At 41.1% G+C, this 23447-nt stretch overlaps 1 protein-coding gene across 9 annotated transcripts in view; it reads right to left on the reverse strand.

Annotated features, from left to right (window-relative positions):
* GRIA4 (glutamate ionotropic receptor AMPA type subunit 4) overlaps positions 1-23447 on the reverse strand; it is a 403247-nt gene that overhangs the window by 22039 nt on the left and 357761 nt on the right. For 7 of the 9 annotated variants that reach the window (XM_078432679.2, XM_078432681.2, XM_078432680.2 and 4 more), the window contains one exon: positions 18093-18340. In XM_078432679.2, coding sequence (XP_078288805.1) covers positions 18093-18340 — 248 coding nt within the window. Of the gene's footprint in view, positions 1-5697; positions 5737-18092; positions 18341-23447 lie in introns of all 9 variants that reach the window. The other 2 variants (XM_078432685.2, XM_078432686.2) reach the window with 1 other exon arrangement.

A 23447-nucleotide genomic window follows, 5' to 3' on the forward strand; every position in this document is an offset into this window, starting at 1 on the left:
TTGGTGGGAAGGAACTTCCACCATACTAGCCTGAATTTGGAATCATTCTGCAAGCACTTCATATGTGGGGCTTCATAAAGACTATGTTATATTAATATATATATATAACATATATAAGTATGTTATATTATATATATATAACATATATAAGTATGTTATATTACTAAAAATTAAAAATACAAACTGTTGAAAGATACTTCTGGTTACCCTTCCATGATATGGAGAAAATGCTAATTATTCATAGCAAATAATGTAACTTTTATTTCTGGTGGTCTTGGGGTGCTGTTGGAGAGGATACGGGCTAAGTTCCGCACCCCAAGCCACCCTGTTTCTGTTATCATTATCTGTGATTGAATCATACAAAAGAGGGCTTTGTTTCAAGAGGAGACCATAGCTACCTGCAGACTGTGAAGTGCTTTGGGTTGTCTCTGAATATCATTCACTTGTTTAGGTGTGATTATTATTAAAGTAAAATTTCAAAAATGGGAGAGCTGGTGGCTGTCACCATTCGCCATGTGCGAGCTGTTCAGCAGTACTTGGCTTTTCACACAGATGCCTTGCGTGGCCCACAATTTGCTGTGTGGCCTCTGCTTCATCCCTGACTTTGGGTTCCTTCATCTCTTAGACCACCCTCCTTATTCTCTTTAGATGATTTCCAGAATTCTAAACAATCGCATTTCCCTTTTCTTGCCTTCGCTGATTTTTCAAAACTTCCAGCAATTGCTTTAAAGAACTAGAATCCTAGCAGTTTTGTTTTTTTTTTTGGGGGGGGGGTCAAAAAAAATTAAGAGGTTGTCTCAAACCTTCTCATCTTACAGTTGTGGTCAGTGGGGTCTAATGAAAGTTAGGTGAGTTGCTCACCAAGGCCCAGCTGGGATGCAGGTCTCCTGTCTCCTGGTCCAGTGCTCTTTCCCACAGTACAAGGATAACTTTCCTTCTGTTGGTAGCCGTTCCTGTGTAGCTAAACTATTTATTCATCCCTATTGTGGTTCTCCAAGGGAAATTTTCTTTTTCCTGTTTGTCAGGCTTCCTGGGGGTGATCCTTGGTGGAGCCTTGACTGATATATTTGCTACAACTTCTGTCCCGTCTGGCTAAGTATTTTTGGAGCTGAGATAAAGCTTCAAAAGCATGAGGTCTTATTAACTGAAATTGATCCTTCCTAAATATGCAAGAAGGAAGAAGAGTAGATGACCTTCTTTAAAAAGCCGTACCCATAACCTTTACGTAAAATCACTTGATTTGATTAGATGGTAACACTTTTTCTCTCTTAAGGATGGAATAAGACGGGTCTAGTTCGATACATACTAGGTTCCTAGTGATTTAAGTTCTGATCTTTCAGGACAGGTGATGTTGGATCCCAACGACAGCATCATAAAGAAACTGTTTCACAGAAGATGGAGAAGTGTAAAAACAATGAATAGCGAAGCTCCATCACAGAAACTCAATCTCCTCTTTGAATTTTCATTTCCTCTCCTTTCTTACAGCTAATTATCCATTAAGAACTTTTTTTTTCCTGAAAAGGTGTCTCCCAATTTTATATTTTCATTCTTATTATACTGTTATTACCTCAGGGAAAGCCTTTATTACCTGAAACAAGATCCACAGATTGTCTCAGTCTGTTCTGAGCTACCCAGACTCAGAACGGCCATGCTTCTCTGCTTATTCACTGTGCTTTGTCAAAAACCCTTACTGACTCATGACTGCCTCCAAGGATACTATTCTATTTTTTTTTTCTGACATTCAAGGCTTCCTAACAATTCAGCTTATATATACCTTTAAAGTATAATTTAATTATATTTGATTGGGCCAGACTCTGTCCCAAGTTCTCCATATTTTCCCCGAATCCTTATTGAATCCACATGGCTAGTAACTGGTGTAGGCGGGATTAGAACCTGGATCCTTCTAACACAGAAGCCTGGTCTCTTAACGACCCTTATAGACCTTCTCTGCCTCCAGCCAGGCTAGTTTCCTGAAAGTCCCCCAAATATTTTACTCACAGTTGATTCCAATCTCATGACAGAACCTTCACCAGACACTTCTTTTTTCTCCCCACCCCAGCTTTTCTAAAGTCCTTACCATTTTCCAGTCATCACTCCTAGACTTATTCATTCAACTAATATTTATCACCTAGTACATCTGAACCTTTATGAGGTCTATCCCAGATACTCTGGACTCTATCTCCAAGTTTTCTATTATCTGGAGCACTCACACTTGCTCTGAGTCATACATTACTTTACCGTGTTATCTTGGCACAGTTTTTCTCCATGGAGGACAGTGACTGTGGGACTTTATACCATGTTGACCCCCAAGGCAGGGCAAGAACCACAGTGGGTGTAATCCCTACACTCAGGGATTAATTTAAGGTGCTAGTTTTCAAGCAGCCTGTTCAAATGAAAGAAGACTGTGCTGAACCATAAAAGGGAGTTCCTTTGACCATGATACCTAATGGATTTGGGAAAGACGTGGTATGAAGAGGGTTTTAAAACAAAACAGATAAAGCAAAAGGCTCCCAAACTGTCTGCTAAATATTGGCAAAAGGGACATAAAAATTACACTAGCTATTTTTATGAATAATGGCAAACAATTTTGTCCATCATATAAACAAAATTATCTAAGGTAATATTTCAGTGACATTAAAGATTGTTAAAATGAAGGGGTTACCAGCTCGATTTGTGTAGCTGGGCAAGGAAAAAATACTAAATGATAAAATCAAATAGAAGCTTGTTGTGAATATGAAGCGAAATCAGACATTTCCAATGAAACTCTAAGATAAAAATCCCAGATAATGGCATTTTTGTAATTCAGTACTAATCTATTTAAGTGTAGCAAATAAAACATGTCACTTTTAGAAAATTCTTCTGTTGCTAAACATACTACTGAGAACAGAATAATTCAGTAATTTATTTTAAGAATTACATTTGTCATCAACAGATTATCAAATGCCAACTCTATGGTTTAACTTGATTAAGATTTATTTTACTGTGTATTTATTTAAGTATGTATTTAATTCACTAAATATGTCTAGTAAACCTTTACCTACAAATATTTTAACTTTCCCACCAACCTCTTAAAAGAAAAAAAAATTTTCAAATTTTCTTTCATTTACAGTGCCAGATTCCTTCACGACAGACTATTATTTAGTTAGAAGTTGAAATATATAGCTTGAAATGTCTTGTAATCACTCTTGTTTCATCTACCCTAACTTTTGGCTTGGATTTTGGTTAAGTGGGAAAAGAGCATAACCAGAAAAAGGGGACTGACAAAAACAGGTCTTGGACAAGAAGGGATTCTAAGGTAATGAGTACTGGAGGGGACGCTGTGTGAACCTGCCATTGAAAGGCAGGTGCTTTGGGGTGCCTGGGTGGCTTGGTCGATTAAGCGTCCTACTTCGGCTCAGGTCATGATCTCACGGTCTGTGAGTTTGAGCTCCGCGTTGGGCTCTGTGCTGACTGCTCAGAGCCTGGAGCCTGTTTCGGATTCTGTGTCTCCCTCTCTCTCTGCCCCTCCCCTGTTCACGCTCTGTCTCTCTCTGTCTCAAAAATAAATAAAAACGTTAAAAAAAAAATTAAAAAAAAAAAAAGGCAGGTGCTTTTTCTGTTATACTCTAACAATAGCCCAACCCTGCGAATTCTAAGCCTCCGTGTCTTTAAAAATTTTAAGTTGATGCCATTCTAAGTGAAAACACAAAGCTGCTTATCTTTGAGAGCAACAGGGCTCACAACCAGATTTCAAAACAGAAAGGTATCTTCTGGTTTACTTGTATTAAACAATTTAAGCGGGAAAACACCAAAAAGTTTAAATTCTTCAGATAGTTTCGCCTACATTTGCCTCTAGTGGTGTTCACACTAGACCACAGCACGTGGCCTTTTGGTTACTTGCTCCTCAGCAGAAGTACTTGGGTAACTTCTTAAGCTACCATTTCCGTTCGCTATTTTTAATGTACCTAAGAAATTGCATGTAATTGATAGGAGATCAATACTATTCTGTTTACAAAGCAACAAGACACAACAAAACAATAACGGTGATTCATCTCCAGGGCAGTTTGCCTAAAAGAATCACCACAGAACCAGCACCAATGCTTTCCCCGAATGGGCTTACCGTGGAGCATTTCATAAAATTCAAATTATACAACAAATACGCCTGACATAACTAGTGTCAGCGTGGATATCAAATTCTAATGCATAACTGGTCCACTAAATGATATTGTAACAATATGGTAATATTCCTTCTTTGTGTCACGGCTTAGGCAAGCCATACATCGGGCATCTTAAAATTCAGGAATGAATAATGTGCCTCAAATATACCCTGTGCTTTTCCTTAGGGGAGTCAGTGAGCGGAAAAGTAAAAACTAGGTTCTATCTGACGTCTGACGACAAAATGAAATATCTGCAGAAAGTCGAGGGCTTAGGTTTCTGTATCTGGTGACCACTGCGATGTTGTCGGCTACAAAAATAGTTTGCGTTAAATCAAGTTAAAATCAAGTTGCTATTTCACATGTGCCTTCTCACGGACGTTCCTAATCACATGACTACTGAGGTTCCTGCTCAGAAGAAAACAATCTCTAACAAAAATATACCCGTCTGAAGTGATTTTCTTTCATTAAAACACCCCGACGATCCAAGTTGAAGGTGATGCCAAGCTTCTGAACCCTCTTGTAAGGAAACAGCCAGAACTGTTTCTGAATGACAACTATCTGTTGGCAACAAATCGCCTGAATTCTCATTCTTCCTGCATTTCCTCTCCTTTCTGAGCTCCCTTTCTTCTCGAGCCTCAGGTATGTCCATTGTCTGATCCTCAAGCTTCCCTAAAATCTACTGGAGTCACACAAGAGAGGGCCAGGAAGACAGAAGCTGTCCTTTCATGAGCCCAAAGTTCTACCTTTCTTCCAATATCTCAAATTCTGGATGCATTTAAATTCTCTCACTTGTTTCTCGCCTTGGATTTCTTCCCCCCTGGAAGGACCAAGGTGAAAACAGTACCAAAGACAAGGAATACTGATGATTTCCAAGGACAGCAACATAGAACGTGAGAGATAACAATGGAAACCACTTAGAAGTGATACCCAAGGCCCAAAAGTCTCTAGAAGCATGAAGAAACACTGCTCAAGACAATATCAGCTCCCCTTCCTCATTTTTCTATCCAGTTTTCATATGGTACCTTAAACATCTCATTAAATCTACACTGCCTGCACACCCAAAATCTAGCCTGAGCCAATTCCAAATTATATACCATCTAAATTCTATCAGCTGCTTATTTTAATAAAAAATTCTTAAGAATACTATTTTTTCTATAGAAATCCTTTGGATTTTCATTTCGATATTTTTGTAACCCCATTACTCATGACGGCTTGATGAACAGTTACTATCTGTATTCTACACGTAGAGAAATGAACAGCCGATGGTAACTTCCTAAGGCCTATGCAAGAGATTGATCCTTAGTGGAAGACTAGCACTGATACTTGATGATGATGAAAAACATAAATGCATTCGCGTATAACTAGATATGACTAGTTTTCCCTTCTATCCCACATTTGTAAGGGGATGTTCGACTGTTATGCACAGGTGGCAAGCTGATTTCCTAATGCGTGGGTTAAAAAATATAAATGTATAAAGAAAAAGGGATTGAAAAACAGGTGGGGGAGGGGTTTCCTTCAAATGGATGGAACCCATTCTTTTGAAAGAAAACTCCCCTCTTACCTTGGTCCTGGAGCTGGTTAGTTCTCCTCTGTCCTCCTCCTAGGGGAGAAATACCCAAAGTTAAACAATAATAGAACATGGTCTTGTATTACAGTCAAGTTCAGTTCTGGCCAACCCTTTCCTCAGGTCTCACAAGACACTACCAACTGTCTGATATACTGGGGCGTTCATTGAATCCAGCTTAACATTTATTTTAAGGATTAAGCCAAAGGGGAATGAACGTTCACTGTGTAAGGGGGACAAAAGTGTCTGCCCTTCTCAGTCTGTTTTGTCAGAGCTCCAACGAACGGAAGGCTGGCTTAGAGCAGAGAAATTCATGGAAGGGCTTTGCTTGGGCAGTTCTCAGCAGCTGTAGTGAATCGGGGAGAGTGTATGGGGTGCCCCTGGAGCTCCTTAAAAACACAGAGGCATGCTGTGGTCTTCTCAACCCATTTCCCTGATGTTCCTGGTGCAGGCCAACACCATGTTTGGGGCCGTACTGAATCTGGTGTTAACAAGAACTATTGCAAATAAAGGAAAACAAACCCTAAGGGGATATTAAAAGGGAAGGTTAGGAAAGTTGGGGAGATGGGGTATTATCGGAAACTATGTACTTGTTTTACTTTTTCCAAACAGGATATCACAGTAGGGAAAAGATGGGATTTTTCTCCCTCAATGTACCTCCATGTAACTAGGACTCCTGGTGTCTCTGGAAAGAAACAAGGCAGCACAATAGAAGGAGCATGGACTTGGGATGAGAGAACGATGGGCGCCTACCTCACCTGAGTTTCAGGAGAATCACCTGTGCGGGTGGAGACAGTAACACCAGCATCAAGGATTCGTTGGGGAAAATATATTCGTATACATGTGCTTGGTATGGAGGAGTTGTTGGATTTGTTTCCTTTTCATCTATATGGCATCTGATACAATCTTTTCTTACTTGAACTGCTTTGTCTTTTATGAGACTGCCGTGTAGTTAACTGAGTTTAGAGTCAGTTCCTAGTTACCCTTTGGCATAATTTCAGAGACAGTGACTGGCTCCCATAAAACAGATCAAATACCAGACAACTGATTGAATTCCGTGAGACATGAAGGAAAGTGGAGACCAAGAATGAGCCTGAACCCATACAAGATCATGTGCTATTGTTATTTAACTTTGGGTAACTTATTAAAATTCTTTATCAAGCAAAATGACATCAGGTGAGAAAATGGATGGACTCTGGAACCTTGGGGTTGTCACCATATATTTCAGAGGCGTCAGAATGAAGGATGGGGTAATTGTTACTCTAACGGCCATTATGAAAATATGCGGGGGAAAAAAACACCGTATGGCAGAGTCCACGTTATACGTCTAGTGGTATTACGGTGTCTTTAGCGTTACGCTCACCCTGCGAACTCTGATCACCTTCAAGTTACAGGATGTGAATGTGGTAGAGTTGACTTCCCTCTATAAGCATACATGTTTTTCCTCATGTTCTTCCTTGGGAACTGTATGCTCATTCGTTGTATTAAGGAATATTCTAAAAATGGCTATTTTGACAAACCAGCCTTTTATCCACTAAACTCTATAGATTCCCAAGAATATACACAGAAATGGGGAATTGCCCCTCCCCCCACCCCCCGGAACAGTGCTTTTGGAAATTGTAAGGCTGTGTTATAACTGGAAAAAAACCCAGTGAATTGTCTTTTTATAAAACACATACTTCATCCATGGAAGTCACCTAAATGACATTGGAAGGACATATCTTTAGATTCTGAAATGATGTGAAAATTTCTGAGTAAGAACAACTCTGGGAACACTGCATGGATTGGATAAAGTTCCACTGGTTGTGCAGCCTTCATGCTTCAGAATAAACTGATGGCTACTTGTGATGAGGCCAAAAGGAAATTAAGTACCATTGACCTTGTTGGTGTTATTAGGGTGCCCTTAGAAAGCACCCTCTCAAGTACTGCATATTAAAACACCGTGGGATACCATATTACCTGGGTCAGTTTTCATCATATCTAGATATGGAAGCACACGTTTTGTTCTTAAAAAAAAAAAAAAAAAAAAAAAAAAAAAGATCCAAGCTACATGTGTCTCACTTTTGCTGTTTTATTCCCCCTTTTATAATCCAGTGAATTTTGTCAGATTTGTACCTTGCCAAAAGTTTGACGTCAGTATATAATTTTAAAAGTCTGTATATAGAGACAGACAGGACCTGTGTCTATCTCTAGCTCTGTGCTTCTTAAGGAGAAGTGCTTTCCCTAAATACCTTTCTATTCACAGTGTAGATAGAATGCTACAGAAGCAGCTGTTTATCAAAGAAGTGACTTATTTGATCCCCAAACCAGATGAGATTCTATTGAGGTTCTGGGAATGAATTTGTCCCCAGTCTTATTAAGTGTCTGCAACTTCAAAGAGGTGTAAGGGAATTCTCCAGTTCTGCTAAAGAGAGTCCACTGCGTGACACAGATTCTCAGACTCTCAAGCTGGGAAGGGGACTCAGATGTCCCAGCACAGTCCCTCAGAGACGTTGAGAAGCTCTTTGACTTGAGCAACTTCGGGATCTTAGCCAATTTCCTCCCATCTTTGGATCAGTTTTAATTGTTGTGAGATCCTGGTTGACCTGAAATCTACCTCTGTGTAATGTCTTCCACTGAACCAGCATTTGTTTAGATCTTGATATAAGTTAAACGGTTTCTTGAGCTCTTTGTGGGTATTCTCAATACGCCTTGAGATTACGGAGGCTGTTGAAACCGAAACACGGAAGAATCACAGAAACTGCTGAGCAAGTTTTCGGCGTAAACTGTATTTACGTTAAAAGTTCTCTTTTGTTCTTTTCCCTGTAAGAGCACTGGAGAGAGTCAGAAGAGCTCACTTCCAATTACAGCCGTGGGACAGTGGGCAAGTCACTTAACGTCTCCCAACTTACAGAGTCTTCCCATGGAACAGAGTGACATCACAAGAGGGTGAGAAGGAGCAAGTGAAATAAAGTGCTCTGAAAGCTCTCGTGCTGCCCTGTAACTATTACTGTCTCACTTAAGAAATATCCTGCTTGGTAATGTTGAGAGTTCCATCATTAAGCCAAACTTGAACATCAGCTCTTAAAAATGAACAAACTAAAAAGAACATTAATTAGATGGTGTATTAACTGAGTCTTTGCCTTAAATGATACTATCATTGCTAGATCATTTAATAGAAAGCAACTTTTTTTTTTTTTTTTTTTTTTTGAAGCCTTCACCCTTTGCTTTTTACCCTGGGAGACCACTGAGGCCAGCTCTTGCTGGATCCGTTGACTTCTGTTGACCTCCGGCTACCCTCAAACAGAAGCTAAAAGATTAGGGTGCTGACTTGGGGCTCTGGATACTTGGTTTCATTCTACATTTTCTATTTCTCGTGCCTTTTTGAAAAAAATTTACTTTGCGTGCTAAAGGCACTAGCAATGTGGAGCAGCCATATTTGCTGATAATGCCTTTGTGAAATATTGTGGTCTTAGCTGCAAATACCTGAAAAGACAGGAGAATCGGGGCTGGGTATCTGATGAGGGCTTCTCTTAGTTACGAATAGGATTCTGGCATGTTGCCATTTTAAGAAGTACGTTCAGAAGCTGCATATCTGTCAGCCTCAAAGAGGCCACAACCTGAATTCTGTAAGAGCAGAGGCCTTATGGGTAGTTCTTGACCGTCTATGCAATCTTCTGTATGGTGAAGTGACAATGGAGAGGGGTCCATATGCCCCTATTTTCTTTGAAAGTAGAGAGCTGTTTGTGTCACATTGGTTTAACTGACTCCAACTTAATTCTCATTTTGGCTAAGTCCCAAAGACTGAACACGTAGATAAAACAGAGTGAATAACATTTCTGTGAAAAATTATGTGTGTGTCAGTTTCTTCAGTGAGTACCCCAGAAAAAAAAGTAAGCTACAGAAAGTCTAGTTTATTTCAACATGTGATAGGACTTTGCATGGTTGGTGGTATTTAAAATGATATATTTCTCTCACATCCTGGTATTATAAACTTTGAAAGGCAGAATTGACACTCAGGATTATTTTTATGCCTTTAACTTTTCTTCATTGTTGAGTTGTGTGATACTAAAAGAACATACTGAAATAATTTCATAAGGTTTTTGAAAGTTTATCGGGGCACCTGGGTGGCTCGGTCGGTTAGGTGTCTGACTTTTGGTTTCAGCTCAGGCCCCGATCTCACGGTCTGTAGGTTCAAGTCCCTCATCGGGCTATGTGCTCACAGCATGGAGCCTGCTTGGGATTTCTCTGTTGCTCTCTCCCTCTTCCCCTCCCCTGCTCACTCTCTCTGTCTCTCTCTCAAAATAAATAAACTTAAAAAAATAAAAAATAAATTAAAAAAAGAAAGTATATCTCATTCTGTGGATGAGTCCAAACAATGATTTTTTAAGGTTTTCAGAGCATATGGAATCTATCCATTTAAAATAAACTACTTTCAACCATGAAACAGATTTTTCTGATATTAAGGAGGATTAACAATACATAGACAGTATTTCTAACTTCTGTCAGTACTATTATTATTTACAAAATATTCTCATCATGAATACAGTGCTGTTCCAGAGAAGGCTTGGGGCCGGGGCTAGGTGGTTCGCAGAGTCATTTTCTATTCAGATGTTGCCAGATGTGTGTGGTGTTTGTAGCAAAGTTATCTCAAATGTATGTTATTTCATTCTGAAAGCAAGAGTGCAGGACCGAATTGGGTGAGGGGGACAAATGTTAAAATAAATGAGCCACTAGCTAAGTTAAAACAGAACATAATTTTAAACCAAGGTCTTTACTATTTTCCAGCTCATTCCAAATCATGGCCAAGCTATTTTATATCCCCCTTTCTTAAGTATGAATTGTAAACCCACGGCATCTTGGCTGATACTATCTTTAGAGACAAAAGGAAGACAATAATGTCTAAACTTGCGGATGGCTGCTTTCCCATATGCTATGGGTACATTTTCATTTTTACGGAAAGCCATTATTTACTTAAGATGTACTAAGTGGATGTTTATCATTAGTATAAAACTGCATTAAAACAGCTTTGTATAGAACTCTGCATCTAGGAATACATTACATCTCCACAATAAAGTGAGATCTATTTTTAGTTTATTAGAGATATTGTGGGGTTTTATGGTAAATCTGATTGCCATTCTCCCTCCAAGGTCCTGTGTGTGTGTGTGTGCGCACATGTGCACGTCTAAAATGTTCTTTACATGTCTAATCACTGCAAGCATAAAGAGCCCCTCTTCCCTCTCTTCCACAGTCGCCCCCCCCCCCACCTCCACGCCCTCAGGTACGAGGGACTTGGGACAGTAAGGGGAGGAATGTACCACAGCATCGCTATAATGCTTCTCCCCTCTCCGAGTACAAGGAGTTGTGGTCTCTCTGAGAACTTTAATGGCTCCTTCCTCTGCAGCAGCTTGTGCTGGACCTCCTTGTATCCTTTCCTGTAGGAAGGTTAAGTCTGGAGAAGAGAATCCTACACAAACAGTGCACTGAAAGCAAAAACAACAATAATAATAATAATAATAAAGCAACCCTACCACTTGATCTTGGTGCTGTTATGAGAACTGCTCCTACTCCGTAAACGTCAAGGGCATTTACCATCTAGAGAACTCGTGGCCCTACAGCCTGAGGTCTTCTAGGGAAGAACAGTAATCGGATAACTTTTCTTTGATAACTGAATATAGACAGGGCCAAAGAGTAGCTGTGTAGCGTGGGGCAGAAGCTGCAGTACGCACGGCAGAGACAAGTGTCACACAGGGCATTTGTCCTGTGGCCGAGACTTGCAGTGTGGGCAAGTCCACACACTGGACCACACCAACACGTGTGATTCAATATAAAAACACCAGCAGCCCATCCAGGTACGCTCGCAGCTGCTGCCCTCGCTGTTTTCCCAGCTCCAGAATTCCTGGTTCCACAGATTTTCCTTCCATCCCTACCTCCTACCCCCACCTTCTGTGTTGGACATTGTTTTCAATTCTTTGCTTTGACTACGTGGCCTTTACCTCCTTATTAAGGTTATCTTGGTTGGGCCTCTTTCTAGATCTTGGCATTGCCAATGCCCCCAGGGGATGTGTCTTTTCTCCAGACCTGGCGTTTTTAGCTTTGGCATTGAAGAACCCACACGTGGGCTTCCAGCCAGGGCTGCACAACAGGGCGCCCAAACACGCAGAGCCCTCAGGCACTTCTTCCTGGTGCTCTGTGTCCCCCTTTTAACCCGAGTCCTTAGCGCTGCCATTGTTTCTGGGAGCTGTTCTGCAGCAAGATGACATAATGTGGAACCTGTCTGGCTACGAGACACCCACCAAGAGGAAAACACTTCAATACGCTACTGGTGTAAGGGTAGGTTCATCTACCGCACGTTTGTTACACATCAGATCACGAACCCTGGTCTCAGGCGCCACGTTGTGTCTCCCGAGCACACTCAAACCTGTAGGTTGAGGCTGCCCGACCTGGCTGGCCACGGGCTCGGCACTCACATTAAGTGCATGTTACCACAATATGAATTGTATGGGAAACAGGCATCCTTTCCGCAGAGTCTCTACCTTTACAGAATTTGCTCATAAGGCAATTGTGTGGGACTAATGAAAGACAGTTTGGCAATTCTGGCTTTCCCTGGAACTGTCAGAATTGATGTCCAGTCTTAGGTCTCTCCTCAGATCAGGCCGTGAAGGCTTGAGCTGTTGAACCTCTTTTATGGCATTTTTGTCTCGTTAACTTGCATCCTCTCTGAAGTGCTAGAAACTAAAATGGCCACAACTTACCCAGTTTCTGAGGCAAGTGATTCAAGTCCGGCTTCTAAGTGTAATGGTGAGTGAGCGTGCACAGCAAAACACTGAATTTAGAAACTTTGCAATGTGCTTTTACCTACTGCAGTGACAAGGCTGAACACCAGCTGGCAAATTCTCAGTTGGAACCCAGTGACCATCTGTTGACTGAACTGGCAAATACACGTAGGCAAATCATTAGCATTGGCTGCTTTTCACAGTGGGAAGAATGGAAACCATGTATAATGCCTGCTGAATCTTCAAGAAATGCAGACAAATGCAACATTTTTTTTTTCTTCTTCATGGGCAGCTATAATTTGAAGCATCTTTTAATCGTAGGCAAGAATGAAAAGTGTAGAATTTCAAAGGGCAGTGGAAAGTTTTCTGTTTTCCTACAGGAGTCACCACCTAGAAGGCAAGGGAGGACGGGCCTATGGATTCTAAAGGGCATTATTTTCCCCCGGCATGGAGGCATGCAGCATTGATACATTTACCATGCACATCTTAGTTGGTGAGGGCAAAATACTTGGTCCCCCCAATAAACACGAGCATCTCTGGTAGCAAACTGGGTAAGTGATTAAGCAGATCACGACCAGGGGATCTGTGTACTCGTGTGTGTGTGTGTGTGTGTGTGTGTGTGTGTGTGTGTTCTAATCCCTAGTCCAACAGACTGTGTTCCCAATCATGGTGGGATATCCAAAACTAAGCTACCTATAGTATCTTTTCATATGGCACCAAAAGAAATGAAGGCTATTCATAAACAAAAACATCTCCTTCCAAAAAAGTTAAAATTAAAAAAAAAACAAAACGGTGTATCAATCTGCTGCAACTCATTTCTGGAAAACATGTGAAACGTTTATTCACTTGAGGCCAAGCACTGCCTAGGCATACTAGCTCTCAGCTTTCACTTTCTGTACTTTTAAGTTTTTCTAATGCCCACATTAAGTACTAATGGTTGACTTGTTACTAACACCAAAAACAGACATCAGCTTTATTTTCACGCACAACATGCAGCAAACCCTTTGTTTCTAAACCTTCTACGTAGACTTGAATGGATGAATAAACACGTATCGTCAATCTTCCATAAGAAAGTAGTTCCTTAGGGATAATACGTTTTCTCACACATGGATTTGAATATTAAGTTTAATACATCGGCCCTAAAGAATCCTTTGAAGTGGAAGGAACGATTTGGCCTACACAGAACTCTGCCGACCCTGACACAGAACTAGACTTGGGCCAAATGTCCTGTGAGGCTGGGGATGGTGTTAAATACTGAAAGAAAAAGTCCAGTGAAAGATGTGTTACTCTGATTCCCATTCTTAGCACTTTCCCTCTGGCCACGCCATTGCTCTGGGGCCCTGAGCGCCTGTTGTAAACTAAGCACCGTGTGCTCCGTTTCAAAGGTTTCGCTCCTGTTGCCATGGGTTCCTGCAAGTGGACGTCAGCAAATCCAACTGAGCCTTCTGTTTGTCAAGATTTCAGTTACTGATCAAGTTTTTTTGGAACAGTTTTCTTTCAAAACATCGTGTGTGTGTGTGTGTGTGTGTGTGTGCGCGCGCGCGCGCGGGGTGGGGGGGATGACAGAGCATTTGTCTTATTTTAGACACAGTCTTGCCAACATTTTTAGAGAAGGCAGAATTTGAATGACAATGATCACTGCTGAATAATAAAAGATAGGAGACTAGTTTTTTTTTTTTGTTTTTTGTTTTTAACTTGGCTTCAAACATTAGGGTCAAGTATATAACTTCTTATATACTTGGCCAGGGACAGTCTTCAGATATGATCCATTGCTATGCTCCCTAGAGATACTAGATACCACGTGTATCTTTAGAAGGGGTATTCTCATCTAACAGCTATTTAGTAGCCAGTAAATCTGTATTAACTAAGTTATTATTTGCTCTAAACAACGTTGATCAGTTTTGCTTATTGCACAGTAAAGTCAAGAGTATAGCAACTGTGTAATATAGACATAATAGTAAAGACAGTATTTTGGTAGCAACGTATGTAACTTTACTACGCAATAAATAACTGAATGATGGCAGGTATCTACTGTGGGGTAAAGCTGATTGTATTGACGGTAAAGTCAAGGTAAACACAGTGCCCCTTTTCTCTAAACTACAGATTTCACTGCAGTGCTGTCTACAGCATGTCTTTTAAGACAACCTTGAAACATTTCCCAGCCAGAGGAAGGACTTTGCAATTGTTTCTGGTTGCGAAAGGTACTGGAGAGGGAATGAGAAGGAAGACCAGGATGTGGACAGTAGTAAAAGTAGCACTGTTCACGTGAAAAGAAGACTGGAGACAAGTATCAGGGGGTGGGGATTAGACGGGGTTGATAAGATACGACAGGAGGTTTTGTCCTCTTCTCTCACAATGAGAACTCAAAGTCTTCTTTAGAAGATGACTTTGGAAAACAAGTAACTATGCCAGGGAGATTTAAGTTCTTCCGCTGGTCAGTATTTCTAGTTTATTTACTGTAATTGCTTCCTTTTATTATAGCAGGATCCACAGATGCCACATTCAACAGCATCAGTAGCCCTAGCATCCTCCTAGGACCTAAAACTCATTGAATCTATGTCAACGTCCAATAATCCCAACAACCTCTGAGCATAGCTACTGGCCTTCTGTCACTGAAAGCTATCTGTAAACCCAGCAAACAGAGTCTGGCATAAAGTCTCTTTGAACAGAGAGGAACCTCTGGGTGTTATTCTCTAGTGTAAAGACAGGTGCTGGTCATCCCTGCTGAAATATTTTCTATCCCGGACAGAAGCGGTCTCTGTAAGGATCCTGACTGCATTTGTTTTAAAGTCTAAAGACCCAAGCCCTGGCTTTCCATCATGATTCTATACGATACTCTTCGTCTTTTCTGTGACATTTATTCTGAAGCATTGGGACCAAACAGCCAGGTTTGGAAATGTGAGACTCCCAACATAAGATCGCTAGCCGTTTGTCTGCATTCTGACACAGAAGACTAGTTTTCCTGTTTCTTAAAGTCTCATGTTGCCCTATGAACCACAACAGCAGAGTTTGTGAAACTTGTAACTAATGACAATGAAACAGACAAGTCTCACTGTATCCAGAAGTATTAACCTAAACACTTAAAAAAAAAAAAAAAATAGAACCTATCGGAAAACAAATAAGGCAGAAAGGTTTCAAAGACACTCTTGATATAGGTGTGCCTTCTGGATCTTGCTGTGATAAATTCAAATTCTTTTGGATTTGATTCTACAAACTAAATCATTCATACAGAGGGGGACTATCAGTCCATCTCTTTATTAGTTTGCCTCTGTTCAAACACAAGGATCCTAATGGAATAAGAATGATAATGTAAGCCTAATGACACCCTCCCCCCGCCCTGCCCCGTAACCCCTCTCCCCACCGTTCCCGTGGAGCAGGGCTGGGAGTGGGGCAGTGAGGAGGTGAGAGGTAAGGTGCATGCTGGTTAGCCCTCAGTGCCCTTCCAGTATTCGCCAAGACAGGACAGAATGCCTGTGGTTTTGGCATGCAGGGGCCAGCTTGCTCAGGAAATTGTGGCACGGATAAAACAAAGTGCATAAAGAAACTCTCCATCCAGGAAGTGGGGTCTAACAATTGACTCATTAACAAGATCCAGGGAAGGACAGGAAAAGGCGGGGGAAGCCAATAGCTGATGATTATACAGTTCCAGACAGACGAAGGCCTTGAGCTCGTCCCCACACAATCCCCGTAGTGTGGATTTGACAAAGTGGCACATTTAAGGGGGGTCTCTCTCTTGCCATCAATGGGAGTCAGGCGCACCCGTATCTGAGGGCCAAATGCAGTCCTTGGAACTTGACTTTATCAGCAGACACAAGACAGAGGACAAGGAAGCTACACCCACAGAGAATTAATTAAGAAAAAGCGACATCCGGTGAATGTGATCAGTGGTCTGAACACTGACGTATGTATCAACCACGGCTGCCGTCTCCCCGTCTATTTCTCTTACGTTACTTATGTTAGTGCTTTGAGAGCTAGTACTTCTGTCAGGAGAGATTTCTTTGCTATGTGGCTTCCCTGCCATCACAAATTTTTACACCGCATCATGCAAAATACACCCTCCAAGACCGAATACCCTGAAGCCAGTTTAGGTTTCTGAGTGGTTGAAATATTTGGGGGGAGAGTCTGATCATGGGTAATTTATTTGGCTTTCTCCCTAAACATTTCTCCAGTGTCATGTGGGCGGGAGGGATGTTCAAATGAGCCTGACTTCACAGTGGCCAGAGTCCATGCCCAAACTGGACTCGACTGGCTAATTTCTGTTCTCTCTCCTTTGAGAACTGTCCCTTTGGACATACCATGAAAGTCCTCACTAGTTATCACGGTGTTGCTTGCAAACACAAGATACTGGTTTAATACAACCTTCCCGGGACTAGTATTTGTTTCCCCTATCTGTGTTACCGTCCCCCCCCCTCCCCCCCCCCCCCCCCGCCCCAAGACACACATCCAAAGCACGCTGCAGTTCCCTTGTCAAACCAATGAAAACAATCATGTAATTTTTATATTGTTTTCATTCCTACTGGGCTCAGGTCTCATTATTTTCATGTTTCAAGGGCTTACCAGAGACATCATTTTTCAACACCAGGTTCGTGGTTAAGTCCTTTAGCAAAGATTCTGACTTCTTCTTGAATCTGTGCTTTGTACGAATCTCTCCTAAGCAGCAAGCACTGAGACCAGAGTAATTTGTCAGTTGTCATTTCTGACTCCGGCTTTGCTCTAGCCCCAGCGATTCAACAGCAGCCTTTAATTGCTTAAGGAAAAGAGGAAATTCTGCCTCCTGGGCATAAACATGTGAATCCTCTATGTCCAGGACCAAAAGGGTAAAAAGGGCAGGTTTTACCAACATTTCCTTCAGAATGAAAGTCTCATCTTTAACACATGTGGATTAATACCATAATGATTATGGTATTAATCCACATGTGTGATGCTTTGCTCATGACCCACACTGCAGGGGTCTCTGTGTGAGCAATTCTACACTGTCATCAGGTCTGATTTTACGGATCTTACTTAGGCCACACTCCCTTTGCAATGGGCGAGAGTGTGACTGGAGTAAGCACCATAGAGTCAGAGCCCAGCTTTCTGGCCGATAGCGATTGCATCTATAAACAGATGCGGTTACAGAGTTAGCACCCATACAACCTCACGGGGATCTGAAATATAATGATGCCGTGATAAACGAAACACTGAAATGGAAAAGAAAAAAAAAAAGTGGTTTGTTAGGAAAAGGTTGGTTTCCTCTTACTCAGAAACTAGAGGGCAGGAAGAGTTCGGAAAAATAATGAGAAAATGTAGAATTGTTAACTGACAAAATGAGAGCGCAGATTTTAGTGACCAGACAAAGTTGATGAGACACAGAAGTGCGGCTACCCACGTTTTCGGCCCACTGGAAGCAGCTAGTGTTCAACCAGTTTGGTTTTTATATGGCCTTAAAAGGTATACATGTCAACTGTGATTAATTGTTCCAAAATTAAAAAAAAAAAAAAAATTACCTGACTGTTGATCAAAACGTATGAAATGGAGGAAAAGAAAACGGACGGACATGCCACGTTCACACACAAAACCAAACACGTCTGTCGGGGACATCAGGGAAGGTGGAATACTATAACAACACATGTTCTATTGTTATACTATCCCACCCACCTTAATGAGGAACCCTTGGGCGTTGCCACTCCATAGCCTTTCGAATCCAGATTTCCTCCCACTTTCATCGTGTCACACGGCTTTCGCTGCTCAATGTATTCGTTCATAGTGGACTCCAGGAGGAACGCAAATTTGCCCTTGGATTTGCGCACACGAGCCACTCCCTCAGCTGTAGTCCTGGTGAACACGGACGGCTCTGCCGATCGCATGTAGGTCCACATCTTTTCGTACACTGCTATTTTTGATCTCTGGAGGAAATTAAATAAAATTAAGTACAGGAAAGAAAGGAACAACATGTTAATATCGACCGAACCCACATACGGAGAAAGCCTTGTTAAGTACCTTTTTTTCCCTTGTCCCGTCAGTCCAGTCTCGCCTCGCTAGCATTTTGCCCTCCAGCGAGGAAACTGCCTGTTCCAACTATTTTAGGAAATCACTGAAATGGCAGACATGTAGAAGCCATACCTGGAGGAGCGGGCCTGCCGGTCATAAACAATTACCCTCCTCAAGCGCTTAGAGAGCAAAGTACTGGGGCACCTGGGCGGCTCGGTCGGTTAAGCGTCCGACCTCGGCTCAGGGCATGATCTCACGGTCCGTGAGTTCGAGCCCTGCGTCGGGCTCTGTGCTGACAGCTCGGAGCCTGGAGCCTGCTTCAGATTCTGTGTCTCCCTCTCTCTCTGCCTGTCCCCACCACTCGTGTCTCTGTCTCGGTCTCAAAAATAATAAACATTAATAAAAGTTATACATTAATAAAAGGCGCCTGAGTGGCTCAGTCGGTTCAGCAGCCAACTTGAACTCAGGTCATGATCTCACAGTTTGTGAGTTCGAGCCCCGCGTCAGGCTCTGTGCTGACAGCTCAGAGCCCGGAGCCTGTTTCGAATTCTGTGTATCCTTCTCTCTGACCCTCCCCCGTTCATGCTCTGTCTCTCTCTGTCCCAAAAATAAATAAACATTAAAAAAAAAAATAAAGAGCAAAGTACTATTATTTTTATTTTTAAATGTAGAATGCCATAACGAGAGTTCTGTCACATTCATGGTAAACCGGAAAAGGGCCAGATTAGACTTGAGGTCAGCTCTGTAAAACTCCTTTTAATCCGGCACTTGAGTTGTAGCAAATGAGCAGTGTTACTATGCTGTGCCATTTTTGTCTTCTCTCGTGCTTCAGAGTTGTACACGTGAAGCATTCTAAGTCGAGTAGGAAGAGCGGTCCGGACCAAGTCAGTGGCAGAGGGGCACAGGAAGACTGGGCGTAGTGGTGGTTCACAAACCAAATGACCACAGCGCAAGGGTCAAACTCTAGGTCCACCCAATGTTTTTAGACTTTTTCTAATAAAATCTCCAAGTAGCACATACATCAAACTTAGAAGTGATTCCTTCTCTCTCTGCAGGTACACACTTCAAGTTAGAAACGTCATGGAGATGCAAAGTACACTGTAGGGAATATAGTAACTGTCCAGTAACGTATGGTGACAGATGTCAAGTGCAGTTGTCATGATGAGCACTGAGTGATGCATACCTGAAACTACTGTAACATTGTATGTCAACTACACTTCCAAAAATAAAAAATAAAAAAATTATTTTCAAGTAAAAAGTTAGAAAACCTGAAAAATAAAGAAAGTGATTCCTGTTTTCCTATTAAATATTTTAGAGAGTTAGTCTTTCTACTACCCTGACTTCAGCCAAGAAATTTATTTTTGTCCATTTGGGCTCCATCTAAGTTACTCCCACTACTTAATTTATCTAGATCCTTGTGCTGGTATCTGCATTCATATTAGATCTTGTATCCATACAGACATTTCAAATGGAAAAATATTTCCAGATGAACTCAAATGTCCCGGAGGGATATATTTAATGAGTCAGAAAAGCCTGCCTCGTGTTTGATGTTTGATAACACAATGATGCTCAGAGTTTTCTGGTACGAGTGTTTGCCCACTAACAAGGTGTTGACCTTTTGTATCTGGATCCAAATAAAAATTAATGGAGACTTCATTCAGACTTAAGTCTAAGCATGAGAGCAAATCCTGAGTACCATCTATATTCATTGTACATTGACCTTCTTTTGTTATCAGAATATAGAATCCGATAAATGACAGATTCTCAATTATCAACAAATATCCTGAAGAGCAAACTTAAGAAGACACGTTTTTGGGGCAAAAATCAAATGATTCAGGTCGACAGAGAAAGATGTTGATAAAAGTTGGATTCAACATTTTGGTTTCAGAAGATGGGAATTGACTACTCAGTATCCTATGTAACAGTTAAGAGATGTGCATACTGGAACACTATAAAAAACAGATACTTTATGCCAATGTGTAGTCAAATGGTGATAAATATCGAGATGGAGAAGGGATATCCTGTATTATCCGATGGAGTGTGTTTACGTTATTAACACTTAAACATATCTCAGTGGCATAGAGCTTGTGGGGGGTGTGTGTGGTTCAGGTAACATTGGGTTACTTGTGCCTATAGAAATCCACACATGAGGAAAGTGCATGCCGACACTAAATGAAATAGCAAATATTCTCTGTGGCTCCAGGACAGGGGCGGATCTGGACTCAGAACCCTCAACCTCGGGATCCACTAAGGAGGCCATGCTGCTTGGCCCCCTTCATCTGTCTTCAACAACAGACCTGTCTTCCAGACAACTAACTCTTCCATTTTATGAGTTCTGATGTCTGAAAATCCTAAACTGTCTGGATCACCGGATACAGAAGTCCTTAAGCATTCATTCTGATAATTTCAACTGAAAGAAATGTTGGCAAATGACATGTTTTAGGCGTATAATCGCCCTAGAAAACACGTCGACTTGTGAGTGTCACCGAAAAAGGTGCAGAGGTCCACATACATTTATACTTCATGGATACTACGTTGAAAACATAAGAAATAAAACCTGGGTATCGTTTTCATTGAAAAGTGTTCTAAAATTTTTTAAGAACATGAGAGTTTGGGTGGTTACTTGGCAGTTTTCCAGTCAACGTCTGGCATCTTACTCGAAGGGATCAGAACCGCTAAACAAAACTAACACAGCAGAGTGGAAAAAGAGTATTTCCAGGGCTTGACAATGAGGAAGACAATTACAGAGTGCAATGAAATAGTAAAACAAATGGTTCCTTTTTAAAAGAATAAAGTATCTTTAGGCCACTGATGTTTTTTAGAAGTCCATTTGTACAATATTCATGTGAGGAAAATTACTGCGGCATTTGTTTAAATACATTGAATTACATATACCTTAAGTGCAAAGGAAGGTAAATTAATTCCTTTAAAATCCAGAAGAAAGAGGAATCCATATGTAGTTGTGCCAAACTTAGCAGGCCTTATGTATAACAGAAATTGTAAAGGTACAGCAGCCCGGTGGGAAATTAGACAAATAATGAAAGCAACTCTTTTGGGGGAAAAAAAAATTACACTGTCACTCTGTGAATGTTTAGGAATTCTGATTCAGAGTGAAAGGTGCGTGGCATAGATAAGATCATGTTCACGTGGTGAAGGGGGTGGCGGGGGGGGGGGAACATTCAAGAAGGGAAAGACGGAAATAACATCCCTGTGCCTTATCTGTGACCACAAGAGGTGTCTGCTAAGGAGTGAGGGTAAGCAAACCTTTATACATTTGATGAGACAGGTTAAAAGGGAAATTTCTGCAGACCCAGCAAACTCATGAATGCAGTGATAATGGGATTTTAAGTCCCTAAAATCTTCAACTGTCACATCTTCTTAAAGATTAGGTTTGGGGAGTGACTAGGCTCAAGGTAAGAAGCAAAGATAATACAAAAGTCATTCTTTGAGCTTAGAAAAATAATCTCAGATTTATTTGTTTATTGTGAAACTCCATGAATAGGAGGCTTACTTACTTAAAGCACTATTTTATTACTTGAAATCATTCTTGGAGTTTTAAAACTATGCTGTGCTTTTAATTTCTCAAAAATGAAGTATTCTGCCATTCCTGTTTTTTAAGAGAAAATATGTACACATGTCACGCATTATACTTCATATGTACATTGTGGTCAGGTGAATTATTTCCCGCTTCTAGTCGCTTATGCAGCATGGCTGATGTTCACAAGATTTGATAATCTTATAACCCCTGAGAGAGTAATCCACCCCATTTACGCATTCGTGGTTTCCCCGATGGCTGAAACAGCCACAGTGTAAAATCTGCGTTCAAATAAAAAAGCAGCATGTGCAAATCAGGTGTATAATAATGTCTCAGTACCTACAGAGAAGGCTGTCGGTAAGTGACAAATAGGAACTCTCTTTAAACGCCTCTATGTGTATGCTGAACTGGGAGCACAGAACACGAAACATACCAAGCTTCACAATGAGGCACGCCCAAGGCAACAGGTGAATTCAGATGTAATTTTCCCCCATGGCCTAATTCTTTCTCCAGTTGATTTTAACTGCAACATTTTTTGAAGCCCTGAGTACAGGTCACTGCCCAAGGCAGTTCAGTGGGTCTGAGAGATGTACCATTGCTGTGTTCCCGCGAGGAAACATTTTCGACAAGGGCAAAAATACCCTTCACATTCTGTTTCCTCAACCCGTCAGACAAAATGGTTTATTTAAACCAGGTCATCATCCGTGGGAGAGGAGGGAGAGCACAGGGTAGGAAATGAATTCCATTTTTATCAGAGAACCCGAGTTTATGCATTCCTGAAAGTGTGCGGTCAGGGAATGGGCTTTCTTGTCCCATTAGGGTTCAGGCAACAAAAAATACCTACACTTCTAAGAAAATCTTTCCATTTTGAAACTGAAGTGGGGTGGGAAAGAAAGGAAACGGGGCACAGTGATTGCACAGCCTGTGTGAAAGGCTCTGTAAATCCAGCAAACAGCTTCCCTTAGTCCTGTATTTCTTATCAACATACTCTCTTATCTACCTCACCAGTTTTTAGAATTTGGGACACTTTAAAAAAATTCCATAAAGATTAAAAATAAACGTTTTCAGGGTGCTTGATGCTTGAGAGCTTTACAGGGAGTTATTTATGAAATTTTTTTTCAGGGAATCAACATGACCTTTCTTCCTTTAACACTCAAGGCAGGATTATGAACCTGCAAATATTTGCCTGATTTCCATGAAAATCAGTCACCTTTTTCCAGTAAAATGCAAGTGATAGCACAAACTTGTATTCTATTTTGATGCATACATGTAATGGTTTCTGGGCACAGTCACTGAATTTTACCTACTTACTTTTGGACGGAAGCAGTTACAAACTTAGAGATTTCCGGCAAGGTACTGAAATTATGCTAAGATGTGTTAGAGCAGTATGTTTCTATCAGTAACTTTTAAAGACTGGGATGTACTCAGTAAATTTTAAAAATTTGCTTAGTTAAATGTATCCATAGAATACTGTTAATAAAATCTAT

This window comes from Panthera onca, chromosome D1 (genome assembly GCF_046562875.1).
Source record: "Panthera onca isolate mPanOnc1 chromosome D1, mPanOnc1 haplotype 2, whole genome shotgun sequence".
NCBI classification, from domain to species: domain Eukaryota; kingdom Metazoa; phylum Chordata; class Mammalia; order Carnivora; family Felidae; genus Panthera; species Panthera onca.